Source organism: Passer montanus, unplaced genomic scaffold (genome assembly GCF_014805655.1).
Source record: "Passer montanus isolate IOZ18808 unplaced genomic scaffold, ASM1480565v1 scaffold29, whole genome shotgun sequence".
Taxonomy (NCBI): Eukaryota; Metazoa; Chordata; class Aves; order Passeriformes; family Passeridae; genus Passer; species Passer montanus.
In genome coordinates this window covers 349992-372156 of record NW_024367596.1, presented here as the reverse complement: position 1 = coordinate 372156, position 22165 = coordinate 349992, and the positions used below count along the sequence as shown (strand labels likewise).

Genomic DNA, 22165 nt, shown 5'->3' with positions numbered 1-22165 from the left:
TACCCAGGCCTCAGCCACCTCAGCCAGCCCTTCACTGGCAATTCCAGAGGAAGGTCCTTTCACAAAGCTTCTCTCCATGCAGGGGACAAGAAGGTGGGCTCTTCTATTTTCCTTTGGTCTTAATTTGGATTTTTTTCCCCAGAACATCATCCTGGCACAGGCCCAGCTGCATCCCGGATCCACGGCTGTCAGTGGGACTCCTGAAGAGATTGCAGCTGAAATCCTACAGCAACACAAAGGATGGGGTACAATTTGTCCTATGGAAAACTGCCAGGTAAAATAACAATGGAAATGTAGGCGATTGATAAGTGTTTATTTTATTGCTGTCAGTTCCTACCAACATTTGAAGGAAATTAGTCACTGCAGCACGGGCTGTCCGAGCAGTGCCCAGCTCTGCCCCACAGCCAGCCTGCTGTGCCTCACCAGACAAGGTCAGAGCAGAAACAACACGAAACAAAACGCGCTGTCACTTTATGGCAGAGTTTATAAGTTTGTCACAAACATTTACATATGAAATCTTAAAATCCCCCAGAGACTGCGGTTTTAAAATACATCAAAGTAAACTAAGTTTAAATTCACGTTTTGATAGGCCTGAGGAGTCCCTCCAGAGCCTGCCCCATGACAAACATCTCAGCTCACAAGTCACACTCTGTCAGGAAAGCCAAGAGCTGACAGCCCGCAGCTCTGATTCATGGTTCACCCGAGCAGCCTCAGACTGCCCAGAGAGCGGGCGGCTCCAGGCTCTGTGAAACACCAGAAATCCTTACCTGTTACTCTCCCTCGCTCCCACAGACGCTCGCCTCGGCTCGGAGAACGGCAGCGCGCCCAACAGCAGCTCCCCAGGGCAGGACGAGTTCACCACCATCGTGCTGCCCGTGCTGTACCTCGTCATCTTCCTGGCCAGCCTCCTGCTCAACGGCCTGGCCGTGTGGATCTTCTTCCACATCAGGAACAAAACCAGCTTTATATTTTACCTCAAGAACATCGTGGTGGCAGACCTGCTGATGACGCTGACGTTCCCGTTCAAGATCATCCAGGACTCGCGGCTGGGGCCGTGGCACTTCAACTCCTTCCTGTGCCGCTACACCACGGTGCTGTTCTACGCCAACATGTACACCACCATCGTCTTCCTGGGGCTCATCAGCATCGACCGCTACCTCAAGGTGGTGAAGCCCTTCGGGGACTCCAGGATGTACAGCATCACCTTCACCAAGGTCCTGTCAGCCTGCGTCTGGGTGGTGATGGCCTTCCTGGCGCTGCCCAACCTGATCCTCACCAACGGCTACCCCACCCGCAGAAACGTGGACGACTGCCTGAAGCTGAAGTCTCCCCTGGGCGTCAAGTGGCACTCGGCCGTCATCTACATCAACACCTGCATGTTCGTAGTGGTGCTGGTAGTGCTGATAGGCTGCTACATTGCCATTTCCAGGTACATCTATAAATCCAGCAAACAGTTCATCAGCTCGTCCAGCCGAAAGAGGAAGCACAACCAGAGTATAAGGGTTGTCGTGGCTGTGTTTTTCACCTGCTTTTTGCCCTACCACTTGTGCCGAATACCCTTCACTTTCAGTCATCTGGACAAAATTTTAGATGACTCTGCACACAGGATCTTGTATTATTGTAAGGAAATGACACTGTTCCTGTCCGCATGCAACGTCTGTCTGGATCCCATCATTTACTTTTTCATGTGTCGATCATTCTCACGAAGGCTGTTCAGGAAATCCAACATGAGAACCAGGAGCGAGAGCATCAGGTCCCTCCAGAGCGTCAGGAGGTCAGAGGTGCGCATCTACCACGAGTACACTGACGTCTGAAGGCACCCACAGAGACTTAGCTGGCTTGTGAGAGTGCTTGTATATCGTGTAAATAAAATGTCTCTTTACGTATCTGACCACGGAAGCTCGTGAAGGGATGTGCAGACACATTATGCTCTTCGGTGTCAGCTCACCAATGTCCCCCTCAAATCCATCCCCGCAGGGATCAGGGTGTCCCCGTGGGGCTGGGGGTGTTTTGGTAGGCAGGTTTTAGGCAGGTTGGTTGGTTTAGAAAGCACCACAAGGCTGCCTCAGCTCAGGAAGCAGCCCTGAGCCCGGGAGGCTGCAGCCAGGATGGACTGTGCCCTCGGAGCAGACCCACTGGGAGAAACAGAGGGCAGCAGCTGAAGGGAAGGGAGGGAGGTGGCACAGGCCCCTGGGCACCCTCAGTGCCAGGCAGGGCTCTGGTGCCACAGGGCTCTGTGCCAGCAGCCCCAGCGGCTCCGTGTCCCTCGCGGTGCTGCGGGCAGCAGCCCCATCTCACCCGGAGCTTGCACCGAGCCCTCTGCCCCTGGTGATGCTCACGTGGACCTGGATCCACTGGGCATTAAATCAGATTGGTTTAGAGCAAAAACTGCTGGGACAAAAACGAAGCAAGCTGGTGAAGGCAGGCTGGCAGGGCACGGCAGGAGCCCCGAGCAGTCTGCGCCGGGATGCAGTGCAGCTGCACCAGCAGGAGATGGCAACAGTCCATCGGCCACTGCCTCACACACACAACGCCTTTCCTTCTAAAACACACCCAAAAAAACCCATATTTGACAAGAAAACCCTGAAAATGCAGCACCCAAATGACAAGATTAAGTTCTGCATGAGAACATCTTTCATAAAGCTTTCCACTGAAAGATGGGTTTCTTTCTTCCATATTTTTTTAACATAATTGGTTTAGGTTTAGATTTTGGTTTATGAATAATTAAGAAGCTGAAATGTAAGTATGATAATATTTGGATTAATGCGAGTATTATGAAACTACTTACATGATCAGGAGAGAACATTTCTGGAAAGGAAGACAGAATACTTTGGGTATTTATCCTACTTTAAATAAAAATACTTTAAATAGCTAAAATACCACAGATAAACCCTGTTTCCCAATCAGCTCCATAGAAAACTGTTCACTCACACCAGACAAGTTCTGGGACCAATCTGCCATCTTGCACCCTAAGCAGTCCATGCACATACAATACCATGTTAAGAGAGCCACTCTGGGGACTGGGTTGCATAGCTGAAATCCTGACAAGCACCAGATGAAACTGAATGATAGTATGTGGGACTGGAGATCAGTTCTGTGTGCAGACATTCCCAGCCAAAGACTGTCCTCTCAGGTCTTATATGGTTAAAGCAAATCAAGGCTGAGTGCTCTTGCTCTCCCTTTCACAAGTGTAAATCTCCAAGGGTTTATGGCTTGTTAAATTGTGCCTGATAATTGCTGTGTTAAATTCACAGTGACCTTTTCCCAGGTGGAGGAAAGGCTTCCCCAGAAGCCCAGCAAAGCCCGAGGAGCCACTTCAGGGCCAATGTCCCTGCTGGTCCCCAGCCAGAGGACACTGAAGGCAGCAGACCAGGGCCGGCACAGGGTGGAGCTGGTGCCGTGCAGGGGTGGCTGCAAACACAACCAGAAAAGCTCCTGCATCCCCCAGTGTGCTGTGTGCCCCTTGACAGGATGCACACACACCAACTTTCTCACTACCCACAAATTTTTAACCGAAGGATGGATTTTCATGGTGTTTCCTCCTAGGAGAGACACTGCTGCTGATGCCTCCTAAGAGCTTTCCACTAAAATCTGCCACCCCAAGCAGCCACACTTTGCTGTGATGGGATGATGCCCACAAAGCACAGCCTGAAGATGCCCCTGTCCAGGGAGCAGAGGGATGGAGCAATCAGCAGTTTCTGGGAAGTGTCCCAGAAGTGGGGTACCCATGTGCAGTCTGGGGAGGGGAGCCAGGGCCATGCCCCCCAGCTCACAGGCAGCCAGGAGCAGCTCTGCATGCACACAGCCCTGCACTGCAGTCTGAGCCCTGCATGCACACAGCCCTGCACTGCAGCCTGAGCCCTGCACTGCAGCCTGGAGCAGCCCTGCACTGCAGCCAGGAGCAGCCCTGCATGCACACAGCCCTGCACTGCAGCCTCAGCCCTGCATGCACACAGCCCTGCACTGCAGCCAGGAGCAGCCCTGCATGCACACAGCCCTGCACTGCAGCCAGGAGCAGCCCTGCATGCACACGAGCAGCCCTGCAGGCACACACACTGCACTGCAGCCTGGAGCAGCCCTGCACTGCAGCCCGAGCCCTGCATGCACACACACTGCACTGTGCAGCCAGCCCAGAGCAGCTCGCCCTGTTTGACAGGGGGTGCCTGTGACACCCCTGACCACTGCTGTGTACACTCTGACATGCATGACAGCTCTTTGAAGATGCTCTTTGTGAAGCACTTTCCCAGGGCTAAGAACGAATTACACAACAATATCCAAATCCCCAAATACCAGATAACTATATTTAATTTATCCAGATTTGACATGGAATTTTGGTCTCTAAGAGCTCATCTTGAAAGAAAAAGCTACAAGGAAGTTGTACAGAAAGTCTCAGGCCCTGACCTGTCACTGCCCTTTCAGAGAGCCACATCAGGGCAGACGTGAATATAAACTGTGGCTGTGCAGTCCCGGAATCCCACTTTTAAGAGGAAACACAGTTTTCTGGTGGAAGTACAGCAGCAGATCTGACCCAAGAATGCAAGGAGCAATTCCTGAACAATTCATTAACATTCGGGATTTTTTACCTTCAGGAAGATTTGCATTACAGTGTTTGTAACTCAAATGTAATTATATCTTACATATTCTGATTTTCTAGCCAAGGCAGAGCTCTCCATGCCAGGGCATTATTGTGGCAGAAATGTGATTTGAACCTGTACTCAGAGCCAGCTTCAGATCACTACTGCTGCAGGACTTTCGTCACCACATTTATTTTGCACTCTGCCTCTGTTTTTTCTACTAATGACCTTTCCTGTGACTTTATAGCAATGCAGCTTCACAGAAATCCTAAAAAAGGAAACTAAACCCACCCACATTTCTAAAAATCTGTCTTTTCATTGTCACCCACCATATGGTGGTGAGATGGATTGAGCAGTGGGCAAGCATAAATGAGCAGAGTGGCCGTGGCAGGTTCACCCAGCCTGGTCAGGGCTGGAAGCACAAAATAGTGAAGAAAAAACCAAACCCACCCCTACCTGTACAGGTGTTCTGTCAGTGAAGAAAATGCAAAACTCAACATGCCATGGAGCCCACGGTGCAGGCCCCAAACGGATGGGGGTCTTGTGGTCTGTGCTAACCAGAAATGCTCTGTAAAGCAAACCCACCCCTACCTGTACAGGTGTTCTGTAAAACACACCCACAAACAGAGGAAGGTTTGACTCCAGTCCCACCCACAGAACCTCACACATCAGTGGTCACCAAGGTACAAAAGGTACCCCAACTGTGCATCTAGCTGGGGGATGAGAATTCAGGGACAGATGGATGGGTTTGTCCTCCTCACCCTCCCCAGAAGAGACACAATTTGATAAGTTTTTTGTCCTCATCTATGCCCAGTGCTGACCCAGATATTAGGCTTGTGATCAGGACACTTGTGACCAGATATTAACCTTGTGACCAGAAATGGTGGAAGGATGAGAAAAAGGCAGTACAGAAAAAGGTAAAAGAAATAGTGGAAAAGATAAAGGAGTTATTTGTGCAGTTTTTGAGGAGAGTTTATCTTGCACACAAAAGGAAATCAAAAGATCCTCATTTCCTGAAAAGGCTACAGATGTAGAATGTGTGATTCTGAAGTCAGAAAATGAGGTGCTTTAAACACAATTGTCTTTTGAGAAAGAGACACAGGAGAAATTGCAAAAATTATGTCAATGGTCTTTGAAGTACAAATGTGCAACTAGAAAAACCGCTGTCTGTGGCTGAAAGACAAGAGAACCATCTGCAGGAAAGCCTACTTTGACTGAGTAAGGAAAATTACTTGATCAAATCCCACATGAAGCATTTTCTAGTTCAGTCCAGCACAGTCCCCTCCCTCAGCACCCCTCTCCTGCCACCTCTAAGGCCAAGCATCAGCGTGGGAGCAGCAGTGGTGCCACCTGAACCTGCGCACGGGCTTGATGGGGAGCTGCAGACAAATCCTTGTAAGGGCTCAGAAGGCTGTTCCACGAGGATGCACAGACACCCACCCATCACCCAAACAAAACTGAGCAGAAGACATTTGCTGGCAGATTTGACAGGGCAAAAGCACAACTAGAAGTCCTGCAATACTTCTGTAATTAGCTGGCCTTCTAGGGGGATTATCCTAGGCAAATATCTGTTTTGTTCATCCTGCTTTTAGCAATTCCCAGAGCTGGCCCCTGATGCCCCACGATCTGCATGATTTTGTGTTCAGTGGGGCTGGGGCACGGGCAGCCCTGTCAGCAGGGCTGGAAAGGGCCCAGGTAAGATCTCTGGTCACAGATCCCCCCTCCACATGGCCATGGCCTGGTGCTGCAAGATCCTGCCCTCAGAACTCGAGCCAGGACCCGTCAGCCCCACCTCTGCCAGCAAAGACTGCAGAGCTGCCACCCCACCCTGCACTGCTGCCACCAGCCAGGAGAAGAACCAAATCACCCCCGTTTTGTCACCAGAGCTGCTGGGACACGCCAGCAGTGCTCTCCCCTCTCTGGCTCTGGGACACAAGTCCCTCAGCAGGGTCATGCAAAAGGATTCCCTTGAGGCCCTCAGCTCAGACCAAGGGTTAACAGCTTCTCCCAATGACACAACCAGCAGCTGGGAATTCTGGATTTTGGGGGCAGAAGCAGACTTGTATGGCTAAGGGCAACATACATTATCAGTTTGTTCTTCAGCCACCTAAGGAGCATGGCAAAGTGCAGGGCCTTCTAGTGACCATGCTCACTGCCTGCTTTCTAACCCCTCAGAAACAGCAGCCATAGCTTGATGTCCTTGAACACTGGGTTTGGCTGGCATGTTGGAAAAATCCCATGTTTGTACAAGAGAGCAGCCCCTCAGTTTGCCCTGCTGGCCAGAGTCATTCCAGCGGGGTGAAGCTGTACACAGAGCTCAGGCACCCCACCCACTCTTTAAGCCCTTAATCCTCTGCCCTGGACAACTGCTTACTTGTCACTGCAAAAAATGGTCTGTGCTGCAACATTTAATCCATCACAGACTGGCATCTTACACTGGAGAACACTGCACTGCCTCTTCTCTGGGGCTTCCCATGCTCCTGTCTACCTTAGAGAGCCCATGCCTTTAAACCAAAGCCTTACCTGATTCACTCCTCCCATCCCTGGCTCAGGAAATGACCATGGGGTGCACAGAAAGAGAGGAGAAGCTCGGCTGACTGGTGTCTTCAGGGAGCACCTGAGAAGCCTCGTGCACCATTTGTTCTGTCTGACCCATGGGGAAAGTACAAAACTGTCAGTGAAGCCAGCACCCAAACCCATCACCCCAAAGCCATGGATGGACCACTGCAGCTGTGGGCTGTGAGTCTCAGGATCGAGAGAGGGGCAAGAACACTGGCAAGAATGTGCAGACAATTCTGCCTCTCAAGATACCCCTTACTGAGATATGCAATGAAATTTGGGGGAAGGAAGGGACTGGAGGTTCAGGGTAACTCACAGTGGCCCCATGCAAAGGATGTGGCTATGAGAGCAACACCAGGGAGGAGGTGCATGTGTTTCCCCGTGCCTTTGGGCCCTTCTTCTACACAGATAAACCCTCACAGAAGCAAAGCCCATGAGGAATTGTGTATTTTCTGTAAGGTTTAGGTGACACACTGTCAAGCAGAGCTCAAGTCCTGCACTAAATGTTTACTTGTTCTAAGGTAGACAATGTACATATTTCATGGTTTTTAAATAAACATTTAAACCTCGATTTATCTCCCCAAACTCGGCTCTCTCTCAGAATATATTCCTTTCCTACATCCACAGAGAAGATATTAGCTCTTCTATTATCATACATTTCCACTATTCCGTGCTTGATTTCAAAGCCTCCCAGAAAACTTTTGGGAGGAACAGGAAGGAAGCCTAGCAGGTGTTTAAGGTTAAAAGAAAAGAGTAGCACAAAAAAGAAGAGAAAGGAAACAGCGGAACAGCAAAGACCCATCGCGTATGCCCAGAACCCATCTCCAGCACACGCACGCCCATGGCTCCGGCTCAAGCCCTCCCAGGCACAGAGCCGCGGCTCTCGGGGCAGGATGCGTCACGGCAAAGGTCGCGGCCAGCCCTGGGAACAGCTTGGGAAAAGCAAACTCCAGCCCAGCAGCTCAGCCTGTGGCTGCTGTGCCAGCTGCACTTGCGCCTGTCCCAAAGCCGCTCTGCAGCGGGGCCGGCTGCGGGCCGGGAGCCGGCACAGCCGGGCAGGGCAGGGCACGGCCAGCGCTGCCAGCCCTGCCCCTTTCTGCTCCGGAACCCCCGCAGGGCTGCGCTGGGGCAGCGCCGGGGCGCGGGCACCGCGGGCGGACAGCACCGGCACCGGCACCGGCCCCGGCTCCGCACGGGCAGGACCGGCACCGGCATCCCGGGACCGCCAGGACCGGCTCCGGCTCCGCACGGGCAGCATCGGCACCGGCATCCCGGGACCGCCAGGACCGGGAGCGGCTCCCTGAGACCGGCAGGCCCCGCACCGGCTCCCCGCCAATCCATCCCCGTCCCGGAGCCGATCCCGGCCGATCCATCCCCGATCCATCCCGCAGGACCGGGAGCGGCATCCCGGGACCGCCAGCGCCGGGAGCGGCTCCCTGAGACCGGCAGGACCCGCACCGGCTCCCCGCCAATCCATCCCCGTCCCGGAGCCGATCCCGGCCGATCCATCCCCGATCCATCCCCGTCCCCGCCGATCCCCGCGCAGCCGGCAGGCCCGAGCTCTCGGCGCTCCCCGCAGCCGAGGGACCGAGCCCGCCCCGCGGCCGCCGTCCCGCACCGTGCCCGGGGGAGACGCCGCCTCCGGTACCCGCTCCTGTCCCCTGACAACGCCCTCGAACGTCCTCGGGTGTTTTTAAGTAAGTGCCACCGCAATTTTACTTTTCAAATTGGAAAATAAGGAGAGCATCCGCGCGTCCTGCAAACCACTAACAACTAATAACACAAACGAGCAGATTTAACTACCTAACTAACTACAGAAACCGGTACAGAAACTACTGTTTCAGCCATGGAGCAGACTCCAGCTGTGCCAGCAGACAAAGCACCTGCAGGCAAGGATTCCTCCTGTCTGCCTTAAAAAGACATTTTTCTTAAGCAGCTGCTTTTAATTTATGACTGAGAAAATGTAACTATATGAAACTCATAGTTTAAAACATCAGACTTTAAAATAAAATATTTGAATGACAAATACTATGATTACAATATAATATTAAAGGGGAAAACTTTCTTGAGCCACATTTTACTACTTTTAAAAACCCAGTTTTAGGACAATGCAACTAATAATCATTAAAATGTTTCATTGACCCAGGGCTGTGGTTTTAGCTGGTACAGAGTTAATTTTCTCCCAGTAGCTGGTACAGAATTGTGGCTGGTTTGGGATGAGAACGATGGTTCTCTGAAGAACCCTGATGGTTTAGCTGTTGATGAGCAGGGCTTGCACCAAGTCAAGTGCAGCCTCTTATGCCTTGCCAGTGCAGAAGGGCATGCCAGGAAAACTGGCCCACTTATCTCTCTCCTTGTTATTTTCCTTCATTACAATCTATTATTATTATTGTTATTATTATTAACTTCTTAAACTATTCTTACCTGACCTAACATTTCATCTGACATCCACCACTCCCTAATTCCAATATGATAACTGACGTGACATAGGAAATATTTCAGTGGAGGAATTTTGAGACTTTAAAAAAACTGAGTATTTGAATTAGATCTGAAAATTGTGCTGTGTGCGAAGAGCTCAAAGCATTGCCTAAGTTTCCATCTGAGTATCAGGGTTTGCACAGATACCTCAGTCTATGGTCTTTTAAGGTTAAAAGTGTGCTCAGAATAATGCATACTCTTGCCTAAAAATCGGAAATAAAAAGAGAATGAAAAATTTAGCTGATGAGGAAGACAGAGCTGTTAAATTTCAGATACAAAAGAGCGCAGAAGCTGCTGTAGAGGAAGAAGAAATGAAACAGTTACTGGTGGTTTTGCCAGACAGAAATACAATTCTGCCCTTGAGGTGTCCTGACACTGCCCAAAGGAGCCGTGGCTGCAATGGGAAATGCAGAACTTTATCTGCCCTGCTCTGTGCACCTGCTGGCTCTCTCCGTGTCCTTCAGAGCCCAGGAGCTCTGCAGGTGCCAGGAGAACACCACGGGTGATCCCTGGTGCAATACCTGCAATGCCACTGCCGCCTCCCCGCTACAACAGCCCGGATTTGGCCTCTGGGATCACAGGTGGGATGTGCTGTTCACGGGGACAGAGGCAGCCCCCCGTCCCCCCTTTCTGACTGCAGCTGCAGGCAGGGCACAGCCCCAGTGCCGCCAGCTCTGTTCCCAGCCTGTCACAGGCAGCCCGAGGAGAGGCACGGCTTTCTGCCTCCTCTGTCCTTGCTCACCACACCTCAGGGCTCCAGAAAGCAGGATGAGACACACGTGGGTTACTGCTGCACCGGGCACTGCCCTGCTGCCTGGAGCCCTGCCGGGAATGCCACCTGTTCCCTCTGCCACCCCAATTCATCCCATTTCCACCACAGCATGTCCTCCCTCACTGCAACAGGAATGCCACCTGTTCCCTCTGCCACCCCAATTCATCCCATTTCCACCATGACACGTCCTCCCTCACTGCCTCCTGCAACAGGAATGCCACCTATTCCCACTGCCATCCTAATTCCAGCACTCGTCCCGTTTTCCTCCACTACATTCTATACCAAACAAGAGCCACTACCACCCAACATGCCATTTCCAGAGGCTAAAATATCCCATTATTTTGCATACTTTTATTCTCCTAAGTATTACAGCCCAGACATTGCCCTGTGAGAAATGTCATAATAAGAACAGTAAATAACAAAATTTTAGTCTCTTGGCACACTCACAGCAGTGAAATGCAGCAACACATCTCCAGTCACTGCGAGCAGTGCCCTCCAGAGGGGAGCAGCAGCTCCAGCCGGGAGCCCTGCGTGTCTGCACACCCCACAGGCTGCCAGGCTGGGCTCCTCTGGGGACACCGAGCAGGGTCAGAGCAGCCCTGAGCACCCTCAGGCCAAGAAGTGTCCCCCAGGGGTTTGGGGGACGAGGTTTCCCTCAGCCAGCCCCGCCTGGCCCCTGTCAGTGCCCAGCACAGCCCCAGAGCCTCACCCCCTTCTGCCCCTCGGGACACCCACAGCAGCTTTCCCACTGCATTGCTCCAGCATGGACAGCACTGCGAGTTCCACCAGCACCAACATTCCTGCCACATTAGAGAGAAAATCTTAAAATAAGGTTCTTCTTTTAGCACACTCAGCACAACGTGCAGTGGCTGTGGTGTGTGCTGTGCTTCTTCCCTCTCCTGCTTCCTCCTAACATCAGAGGTGCCCTCCAGTGTGATTGCCTCCCCTGATTAACTCCATTTTGCTGTTCAAAAAATACTTCTGGCAATAGTGACCACGGTCACCAGTTCCTGACCCAGTAACTGTATTGCACATTTGTTAAACAGCTGCATTAGTTTCCATAAATAACTAAAGTGTGTACTTGGAACAACACAACCTCTGGTAAATTCAGGGTAAATAAATAAATAAAACAACTTATAAATATTATTCTTATGTTCAGTAAAGCAGGGTGAACTTTGAAACTTGACAGCCATGTCACAGAAGTCAAGAATTGCCTTAATGCTACTGTGCAAGAGTCACAGGGGACAGCACAGGACTGACCTCAGAAGGGACAGAGCATTTCTGATGGTTTGTGCAGCTTCCCTTTTGTGTGTTGTGCCAAGACAACATGATCTGCACACTGAGAAAGTTCAGAACTTTTTTATATATTACCCAATCAATCTTGGTCATCTGATGAATCAAATTTTCAGGTTTTGCACAACTAGGTGACATTATTCACACAGAATCAAGGTACTTTATGCTGGCCCAAGCATTCAAACAAGAAGAGCTGCTCGAGTATGAAAGGCTGCGTGCCACCCTCCCAAATGGCACTAACACACCCCCTGTGTGTGCCACCCTCCCAAATTCTGGCACTAACACACCCCCTGTGTGTGCCACCCTCCCAAATTCTGGCACTAACACAGTCCCTGTGTGTGCCACCCTCCCAAATTCTGGCACTAACACGTTCCCTCTGCCCCCACCAGCAGCCACTGCAGGAGCCACCCTGGGCCCCCAGTGACAGAGGCGACATGTCAGGAAGGTGACAGTGTTTGCTGCCAGTGCTGAACTAATCACAGCCGTAGGACAAGACCCTCCAAAAGGAGCAGAGTGTGACAAGGTGACACAAAGAACAGATAACCCTGGCCATGAGCCCTGAGCTGTGGTGCTCAGCAGGGACACAGGAGCCTGCAGCCCCTCCCGGGCAGTGAGAGGCTTCAGAGTGCTCTGTGTCTGTCCCCAGTCCTCTCTGAAGCTCTCTGGTCAGTGCTGTGCCCCTCAGCAGCACGGGAGTGCACTGCAGGCTGCAGGGCTGTGTCTGTGTCTCCCACAGGTGTCCCAGCAGGAGCAGAGGCCCCGTCCTGGGAATGGACAGCGCTGCAGACCCTCAGCAAAGCCCCCCAGCAGGCACCTGAGGCCAGGTAAGGGCATGCCAATGGCGTGGGAAGATGTACAGGGTCTGGCCTGGCCCCTCTCAATGACAGACAGCTGATCAGTCTGCTGGTATCAAATGTAAAACTGTCTGGGGTGTCCTCTGTGCTGCACACACACAGTGGCCTTCACAAAGGTTTGATATCCACATCTGTAGTTGCACAGTTCTGAAATAATCCTTTGTTGTATGACGCCTCAGCACAAAACACACTTCATGAACTTCTAAACAGTTTCATACCTACCCCCAAGGCCAAGCACAGAAGGACCCACCTGTGGGTTCTTGGCTGTAGAAAGCCCTGCAGAGAAGGAGCAAGTTCTTAACACACCACGTGCAGAGAGAGGGTCCTGCTGGGAGCCTGGAGGGAGAAAGTGAACAGAGACACAGCAAAGAGAACAGTTTTTAAATACAGTGTGTTACTATTTAAATAAAAATGCCATTTGCTATTAGTGCCTTTCCAGAAGATGCTTCTGATTTCATCAGTGTCACCCCAAACTCTGCCCACACAACATCCCAGCTCTAACACACCTGTTCATGTGCTAGTTTAATGCCTACTCTCCAAACCATCTTTTTCTTTTAAAACCACAGCCATCAGAAACAAATGCCTTGGTGGCAAAGACAGGGCAGCTGCTGCTCTGGCAGGATAACGACCAGGACGAGGTTCAGTGCAGGCTTTGGGTGTGCAAGGGTGACACTCCCACCCCAGGCTGCTCTCACCCACACAGGGTCCAGAACACACCTAAGCTGATCAGCCTGCACACCATCTGCAAGAGGTACAGAGAACAGCACACCAAAGAGACCATTTCACCTATTTGAGAAAAAATGCCAATTTCTAGCTATTGCAAGGTTGCATTCAGGCTCCAAACCACCCCACAGAGACATCAGCTCCTGACTCAAAATGGAGATAAAAGGAAAGTCTTTATTTTCCAAAAGACAAGGTGGGGTTTTTTCCCAGCTCCAAGGCACATATTTTCCAGTTGCCCAGGGTTTCACTTGCCAAATACAGCAGCATTATATTTATATCTATATTTGTTCTGCCCTCCCCACAGAGAATAATCCACCCCCACAAACATTCTGGCAAAGAAAAGCAGACAGCAGATGTGATTCCTTCTTGGAGATTCTTTAAAATGTAAATCTGACTGACTTGAGAAGCCAGCTCAAGCTCCCACATTACAAACTAACACAGACACACTTCTGTGTGCTGGGCTGCTGGAAGTTTAAAGCAAGCTCTGCCAGCTGCACATGCGAGTTCCTTGCAGGGGAACACTGGGATATATTGCCATACACTGGGGATCTCCACACTTGACTAACAGGAGTTTTTACAGAACATTTTGACCAGGGATGTTCATATCCCTCATGTTTCAGGGTAAGTCAATGTTAAAAATTCATACTGAATGTTTAAAAAACAGGTCTCATTAACCCTGAGTCACCAGATCTCTGTGGGTCAGTCCCAGCTCATGCCCGCTGCCAAGGGGCAGCCCTGGGCTGGAAGGCAATAGGTTAAACAGAGAAGCAAATGGATCCTCTGCTCAAAGCAACAGCATGCCTTGGAACATCACCAGAAAGCGAGGTGGCACTGCTCAGACAATTCTGCACTCCCTGCTGGGAAGGCTGAGGTGGGAACGTGGCTGTTTCTGAGAGGCACACCGAGCTGGTTTGGAAGTGAGGGCAGAAAACCCAGAGCAATTAGCAGAAAGCCCAGCACCACCCTGTCCTAACTGAGGCACTCTTTTCTCTGCTTCTAGGAATGAAGATACTGCAAGATGCTCAACTCCAGCACCAGCCCCTCAGGCAGCAACTGCAGCCACAGCACGGTGATAACCACGACAGTCATCCCGCTGCTCTACTGCTTCATCTTCCTCGCGGGGCTCTCGCTCAACGCCCTGGCAGCCTGGGTCTTCCTCTACGTTTCCAGCACTAAGAGCTTTATTGTCTATCTCAAGAACATCGCTGTGGCCGATCTCCTCATGAGCCTGACGTTTCCCTTCAAAATCCTGGCTGATTCGGGGCTTGGCCCCGCGGAGCTGAGCCTGTTCGTGTGCAGGTACTCGGCAGTCGTGTTCTACATGAACATGTACATCGGCATCACCTTCTTCGGCCTCATCGGCTTTGACAGGTACTACAAAATCGTAAAGCCTTTGTTCACCTCCTTTGTTCACACAGTCAACTACAGCAAGGTGGTCTCTGTGATCATATGGCTGTTGTTAATGATTATGTCATTTCCAAATATGATTTTAACTAATGAAATCACTAAAGACAATTACTCCAAAAAATGTATAGGTCTTAAAAGCGAGCTCGGCAGACAGTGGCACAAAGCAACAACTTATATTTGCACAGGGATTTTCTGGATTGTTTTTTTTCTGCTGATCGTATTTTACACTTCTATATCCAAAAAAATTTACAGCTCTTACAAAAAATTCCGGAGGAGCTCCGACATGTCCAAGAGAAAAACCAGCCGGAACATATTCACCATCATGTTTGTGTTTGTCATTTGCTTTGTGCCCTACCACCTCTGCAGGACCCCATACACCTTGAGCCAGACCAGCTCCCAGTTCACCTGCCAGTCCCAAAAATCGCTGTACTACGCCAAGGAGTTCTCTCTGGTGCTGTCTGCAGCAAATGTCTGCCTTGATCCCATTATTTATTTTTTCCTCTGCCTCCCCTTTAGAGAAAAGCTGTATCAAAAACTGCACCTCAAGCTGAAAGCTTCAAGTGAGGTTGAAATTTCTAAATCCAGAAGATCAAATACACTTCCGGAAAGTATAAACATAGTGTAGGTTTGTGTCTCCACAATAATGCACATTACAGGAAGTTATTCATGAACACAACTGTCCCAAAGAAACAGAGCACATGACAAGCAGCAACAAGCAGGAGAGGGGCTCAGCACAACACCAGGTGCTGCTTCTCTGCCTAAACCCAGCACTGCATGTGCCAATGTATTCACTACGTGCTGTGCCAGCTGATGCCCCGATTGCCTTAGGGTGTGACACGACCCATCCGGATCCCAAAAACACAGAGGAGGACCTGGAACAGCACAGTCTGGAGCTCCAGGCCGTGGGTCTCTGGCACCACCATCCAACAGACCCAAACCCACACCAGCCTGACTCCCTGGGCTCCCATGGACAGAAACATGTCCACACCAAACCATAGCAACTCCCTCATTGCTGCTGCAGAAAGAGACAAGAGCATCACAGAGCCACCTGGGAACACACAAGTACAGCTGTGCAAGAACTCTGGTACATTTAAATCCAAAAAGATTGGCTGGTTTTCCTATGATTTTTACACAGCAGTAAAGCATTTCTGTCTCTACCAAGATAACAGCTGAAAGCCACTCACCTGCTCTATACAATTATAATCTCTTTTATAACTTTATTTTTTAGATCAGCTTTTTCTTCTAATTGATTTCGTTATTATACAGGAAAAACATACCAGGGCCTAAAGCATCCATTAAAGCTTTCAGAGAGTGCTCTGGATCTGAATATCTTCATTTTACTTAACAAAGAAGCTATAGAAACAGAAATAACAAGTCCTTCACCTTTCTGCCACTGCTTTTTGTTTTAGTCCAAACAGACCTAAGGGTGAAAAATGTTTAAACATTTGGTCCTTGCACCTCCTCTAAGGCTGTGGGTAACTTCTCTTGGTCCGAGACCACTGGTCAGGAGCACCAGGATTCTACCACTCTGCAGGATTGTACTCCAGCTGAAGGTCTGGACACCTCCACTGGGTTCACACACAGCCTTTGGAGCAAATTCAGCTCCATGTGTTTCCCAGCCCGATCCCAGTGAGCACCAGAAGCTGGGGGTCACCACCCTGAACCTGCCCACAGGGACTGCAGCAGAAGGCTGTGTTCTGGTTGTGTTTGTTAAAGAAAATACATAAAAGATATTTATATGGGTTCTTTCAGAGCTCCCTGACTCTGTCACTGAGGCGCTGCAGGCTCTGCCCTCCAAGCAAGGGAAGCAGCCTGCTGGGGAAGGGAATCCAGTGCTTTGTGGGAGATCTTTTGTCATTTATGGCAAAAGCATTCAGATCCCTACCTGGCAGGAATTGGTACTTGCCTACGTAAATGTACACAATTGCAGCTCTGAAAGATCACTGGCACAGACAGATGGAAACACTTCCACAATATACATTTAGAATAACTTTATAATTGCTTTGCAAGCTTTGAAAAAGTTATTTATATTGTGCAACTGTTTCACACCTCCCCAGATTACTGGTGTTAGAACAACAAGGATCCACATGCAGGCACCAGGGGAACGGATGCTGGTCAAAACCTGTGCTCAAAAGAGATGCCACATTTCCAGCTTTTCATCCATGTTGAAAAAATCCTCCCCCAGGAGCTTCCCTAGTCAGGAAATGGTTCCATGCCCCGACGCTGCTGCAGTCCCACCCTGTGGGTGACAAGTCCCAGGGAACACCAGTGTCAAACCACCCCTCTGCTCCAGCTCCTCAGCCTTCCTCCTTACTTTGCTGGGTGAACTGAGGCCAATTTTTTTTCAGTACCGGGTAAAGAATCCTTTCCCATCTTTCCCAGCACATCAGGCTGGGCTCACATAGCCCAGGCCAGCTCCTCACACACTCAGGGAAATACTCATGTTCAAGATCTGCTCTCTTCCCACAACACTTCTGCAGGAAGGACAGACCATTACTCAGTAAAGGTTTACCAAAACACCACTTTGTATTTTTAGACCTGGAAAAGTTCCCTGATCTGTAAACTGACAAAAAGGGGGAGAGTGACTGACAGAGACACACAGCAACACACAGACAGAAACAACTGCTGCAGTTTGGGCTTAAAAAAAAAAAAACCCTACAAGAACAGGAAAATGAAACAACTGCCAGTGCTGCAGTTTGGGCTTGAAAAAAAAGCCCTACAAGAATAGGAAAATCAGCTTTGCATGGGCAGAACTCTACAAAATTAGTCGATGTTTGCTCACAACTGGACATAGGATCATTCCAGATTATTAAACTTTGCAAACATTTTGACAAATATGGTCTGAACTTTCAGCTCATGACTAAACCTAGAACCAGACATGCTTCATCTGTTCCTCCACAAAGCTCTGGTGCAGGGTTTGTAAATGCCTGTGGATTCTCAATTACAACCCAGGGCCACCAGTTGGAGTTTCAGTATTGCTGTCAGTACCTCACCCCAGCACGGTGTCAGATCTTCTCTCATGTTTTTCCAAACCAGCCAAACAAAAAATAAAATATTTCCCTGACTTCTTTAATGTGTCATGTTTATTTTTAATAGTCCTTGGAAAATATCCAAAGATTTAGAATGTTCATTGCAATCAGCAGAACCCCTAGGTGTCTTCAGATCTGCCAGCTAAGGTGTAACCCTAAAACAAACACCATGAGATTCCCAGAACCTAGAATTTCATGCAGGAGTATTAATACAAATGAGGAACAGTTACATTGCAAAGTCCTGGTTTCAGATGGATTTTAAATGTGAGATACATGTGGGGAAGGGGGGAAGCAGAGTTCCAGACTTACAAAAGCAAAGGAACTGATGCCATTCCAGACTTACAAAAGCAAAAGCAAAGGAACTGATACCCCACAGTTACAGCCCCCCTCACACCTCTCCCCAGAACAGGAAAGAGAGGGCTCTGGGCTGCTCCGTGAGCACTTATTTCTCTCTGTCCCTGCTCTTCTGGGTAATTTCCACGTGATTCAGCTGTTTGAACGCCGGGGTTAACTGCGTCAGTCAGCCCCTCTGGAAACCACAGCCGCCTCTGGGGCCGGCAGAGGCAGCCTGGGCAGAAGGGCACGCAGAGGCACTCGGGGACACCAGACCTCTGCAGAATGCTCAGCACACCCCGGGCCCCCAGGACAGGTGAGTGCCTTCAGTCTGTCTGTTACAGCCATTTAGTCCTGCATGAATGGACACCCAAAATCCAGCTGCCAGACGCTCCAGAGGTCAGGCTCAGCTTTTGGCCAAGCCCTGGCCCTGGCAGTGGCCAGTGTCTGGGGCACAGCCCGGGGCTGGCTGTGCTGGGTACCCACGAGGGAGGGACGGGGCCAAGCTGGGCTGCCCCGTGCCAGGAGCCCCTGCCCAGGGAGCCCAGCACCAGCAGCACTGCCTGCCCTCACCCAGACCACTGAGCCCTTCCCAGGACAAGAGACCCCTGCACACAGCCAGCTGCCAGGCTGCTTTCTCCAGCATACTGGAGTATCTGCAATCATTTTGCCTCACAAACTATGCAAATCTGGATACAATTTAACAGATTAAATTACATGTGCAGTAGTTCTCTTGTATTGTATAAAATATTCCGTACAGTATATAGAAATAGGAGTGTTGCAGTCTGATGCTACTCAAGACATAAATGTGTTGGTTCCAAGAAATTCAAAGGAAAGCCTTTCCCACAGCTGTTCTCTGTAGCAGACTGACACAGTGCAGCAAACAAACAAAAGCACCTCAGACTTCGAGGGGTATTTAGTTAAATCAGGGCCAAAACTTTCTACGTTCCTTTTCTACTGTAGCCTACAAAAAAATGTATTATCTGCTTCTTTCAAAATGTGCTTTTCCTAAAGGCTTCATAAAAACACAAGTTGTCTGTTCAAGCAGGAATGGAGAGCAGTGCACAAACCTAAGGGCTGGGGAGGACCCTTTCCTCACCCATCTGACATATCTGTATATTGGTTGGGCAGTGCATTCCCTCAGAACTCCCAACACATTTTTACAGGATGGGGATACTACAAATACTACTTTTTTCAGACATAGCTTTAATCCTTCAAAGGTTGTGATGTTTTAGTATGATCGTTATTAACCAGATGCTTAAATAGATTCAAGTCTTTCTCTAGCATTTTTGCTGGAGGACGGTGTTGAACCAAACACTGTCAGAAAAGCTGCTGCTGTGTAAATGCTCCTCAGAAGGCTCTATGCTTTCAGAAACAAATCCCAATATATTCCTAATTCTTCCAGCATGAAAACAAAATTCTCCTGAATATTTGGGAAGCAGCATGAAGAGAGAAAAATATTTCTTCCTCGCTATATATATATATTTTTTAGAATTAATCAAAATTCTAAGAGAATAGCTACTGTTGCTGAGGAAAGGCTGAAGTCATTGATGTCCTCTTGGTTCTTTTGTAGGTCTGTGATACCTCCTGTCAGCAAAGCCAATTCACACAAGGAGTTTACAATGTCAAGCAACTTTTCTGAATGTCATCTCCATGAAGAAATGGAGCCTTTTACCTATTTTTACTACTTGATTTTTCTTATGGGAATTATTGGAAGCTGTTTTGCACTGTGGGCATTCACACAGAAGGACCAGAAACAGAAATGCATGAGCATCTACTTAATCAACCTCCTCACTGCAGATTTCTTGCTGACTTTGACACTGCCAGTGAAGATTATTGTTGACCTAGGAATTGCATCCTGGAATGTGAGAATATTCCACTGCCAAGTCACGGCCTGCTTCATCTACCTGAACATGTATTTATCCATCATATTTTTGGGATTCGTGAGCATGGATCGCTGCCTCCAGCTGATGCACAGCTCTAAGGTCTACCGCATCCAGGAGCCTGGCTTTGCCAAGACCCTGTCAGCAGTGGTGTGGGTCATGCTTCTCCTGATAACGGTGCCCAACATGGCCATTCCCACGAAACACATCGAGGAACGGCCTGGCGTCAGCTGCATTGACTTCAAAACGAAGTTCGGGAGGGACTGGCACGTGTTCACCAATTTCGTCTGCACGGCGATATTCCTGAACTCCTCGGCGGCGATCCTGGTGTCCAACTGCCTGCTGGTGAGGCAGCTGCGCCGGCACGGGCGCGGCGAGCGCGGCGGGCGCGTGCGGGCGGCGCTGGCGCACGTGCTGCTGGTGACGGCCGCCTACCTGCTGTGCTTCGTGCCCTACCACGCCGTGCGCATCCCCTACACGCTGAGCCAGGGCAGCGCCAGCGCCAGCTGCCCGCTCCGCCGCGCCCTCTTCAAAGCCAAGGAGTCCACCCTGCTCTTCGCCATCGCAAACCTCTGCTTGGACCCCGTCCTCTACTACCACCTTTCCAAATCCTTCAGGCTGAAATTCACGGAGGCCTTTGCAGCCCCCAAGGAGGCCACGGCGCTCAGGGCCGCCGAGGAGGCGCAGCAGCAGAGCTGCAGCCTGCCTGGGGACACGAGCAGAGCCTGCCCGCCCGCAGCACCTGCAGCTCTGCGTGACTGCAGCACTGCCGACAGCGCTCCTGCTGAGCCCTGAGCCCAGGCGTGAGGAAAACACCGCCAGGGCACAAGGAAAACACCACCGAGGCACGAGGAAAACACCGCCGGGACACACCTACGGCTCTGTGACCCCCTCACACAGCGCCCTGGGCACACAGCCTCCAGGGATGCCCTCACCAGCAGCTCAAAGCACAGTGCTGACCCACCAGGTGTGAGAATCCGTGTTCAGACTCAAACATGCCTTGGAATTATTTATGGCAGACACCTGGACCCGCCTTTACTAAGTTAAATGTTGTGCATTTACTGTATTAAAGGACTTGGTGCTATCAAGTGAAGAAATTAGTAAACCGCAGTTCTTCAGCTGCAAAGCTGATTTGACAAGATTAACCAAAAAAGCATTTTAGAGGGCATCGTTTACTCCAAAAAGGGATTTTAAAATGCACTGATTAAAAATTATTGTATCTGCTTACACCACACCTGCAGGCTTCATAAATAAATTATTTCTTTTTGCCAAGTTCCACTGTCTCTCCCTGCTGCTGCCTCAATGAATACAAGAAAAGCTAACAACATGTTATTGCAGAAAATTCAAGTGAATTGTAAAAGGAAGATAAAAAGTGTAAGTATCCATCATATCTTTTCATCTAGGACTTCAGATTCACCACATTTCTGCACAGTTAAATAAACAAAAAAGCATGTCTCTATACACAAATGCACACAAGATCCCCAGCATTTGCATCTGAGGCCACTACACATGTGACTCTCTTACCTCTGCATAAAGTCCAGACTCACTCTAGAATGACAGGCTTTTCCTATTAACTAGTTTGCTTAGTTCTAAGGCATTTTATTTAATCATTTTGGCTTACTGATGGGAAAGCAACTTCCAGGAGCACCGTGAATACAAAAGGAGAGTTCTTTTGTCTGTCTAAATTACAAATTGAACACTGACCAGGGCAAAGCCCCCTGCTTTGGGTGGAGATTTGGGTGCAGCGAGGCAGGAACAGCGCAGTGACTCCCTTCCCCTGAGCTGGTTTGTGGTGAGAGCAGACAAGGCAGAGGAGCTTCTGAAAGCAAAAGCCTTTCTGCACGTCTGGGAGTGCTCTCACCTCTCTGTGAGACCTGTCAGCCCACAGCCGGGCTGAACACACAGCACACGTTCCTCTGTGGGCACCTTCGTGAACACACAGCACACCTTCCTCTGTGGGCACACACAGCACACCTTCCTCTGTGGGCACCTTTCCTAGGAAGACAATGCCCAGCAGAGCCCCCGTGAGCTGAGGCACAGCCCGAGGCAGCAGCTCGGGCAGTGCCAGGGCCACAGGGACACACTGCCCTGCCCCAGCCCCGCTGCAGGGCAGAGCTGCTGCAGATGTGCTGGTGCTTCCAGATGTGCAGCTCAGGCAAGCTGGAGTGGGACCTTCTGCCACCACAGACAACAGTTCACATCAGAGGTGGCACTACAGCATCCTGCTCCTGCAGGATCCCATTTCCCAGGGAAACAAAGG

General features: G+C 50.1%; 3 protein-coding genes across 3 annotated transcripts; all 3 read left to right on the top strand.

Annotated features, from left to right (window-relative positions):
• Positions 1-240: 240 nt before the first annotated feature.
• GPR87 (G protein-coupled receptor 87) lies at positions 241-1875 on the top strand. Its single transcript, XM_039713595.1, has 2 exons — positions 241-274; positions 793-1875. The coding sequence occupies exons 1-2, from the start codon at positions 241-243 to the stop codon at positions 1812-1814; spliced, it is 1056 nt and encodes a 351-aa protein (XP_039569529.1). The 3' UTR covers positions 1815-1875.
• Positions 1876-8527: 6652 nt separating this feature from the next.
• On the top strand, positions 8528-17317 carry P2RY14 (purinergic receptor P2Y14). The gene is made up of 3 exons (XM_039713600.1): positions 8528-8830; positions 12413-12500; positions 14254-17317. Exon 3 carries the CDS (start codon positions 14272-14274, stop codon positions 15283-15285), a length of 1014 nt encoding a protein of 337 aa, XP_039569534.1. The 5' UTR covers positions 8528-8830; positions 12413-12500; positions 14254-14271; the 3' UTR covers positions 15286-17317.
• A 670-nt stretch (positions 17318-17987) lies between these two features.
• Positions 17988-21126, top strand: GPR171 (G protein-coupled receptor 171). Its single transcript, XM_039713589.1, has 2 exons — positions 17988-18338; positions 19596-21126. The coding sequence occupies exon 2, from the start codon at positions 19645-19647 to the stop codon at positions 20698-20700; it is 1056 nt and encodes a 351-aa protein (XP_039569523.1). The 5' UTR covers positions 17988-18338; positions 19596-19644; the 3' UTR covers positions 20701-21126.
• Positions 21127-22165: the final 1039 nt, after the last annotated feature.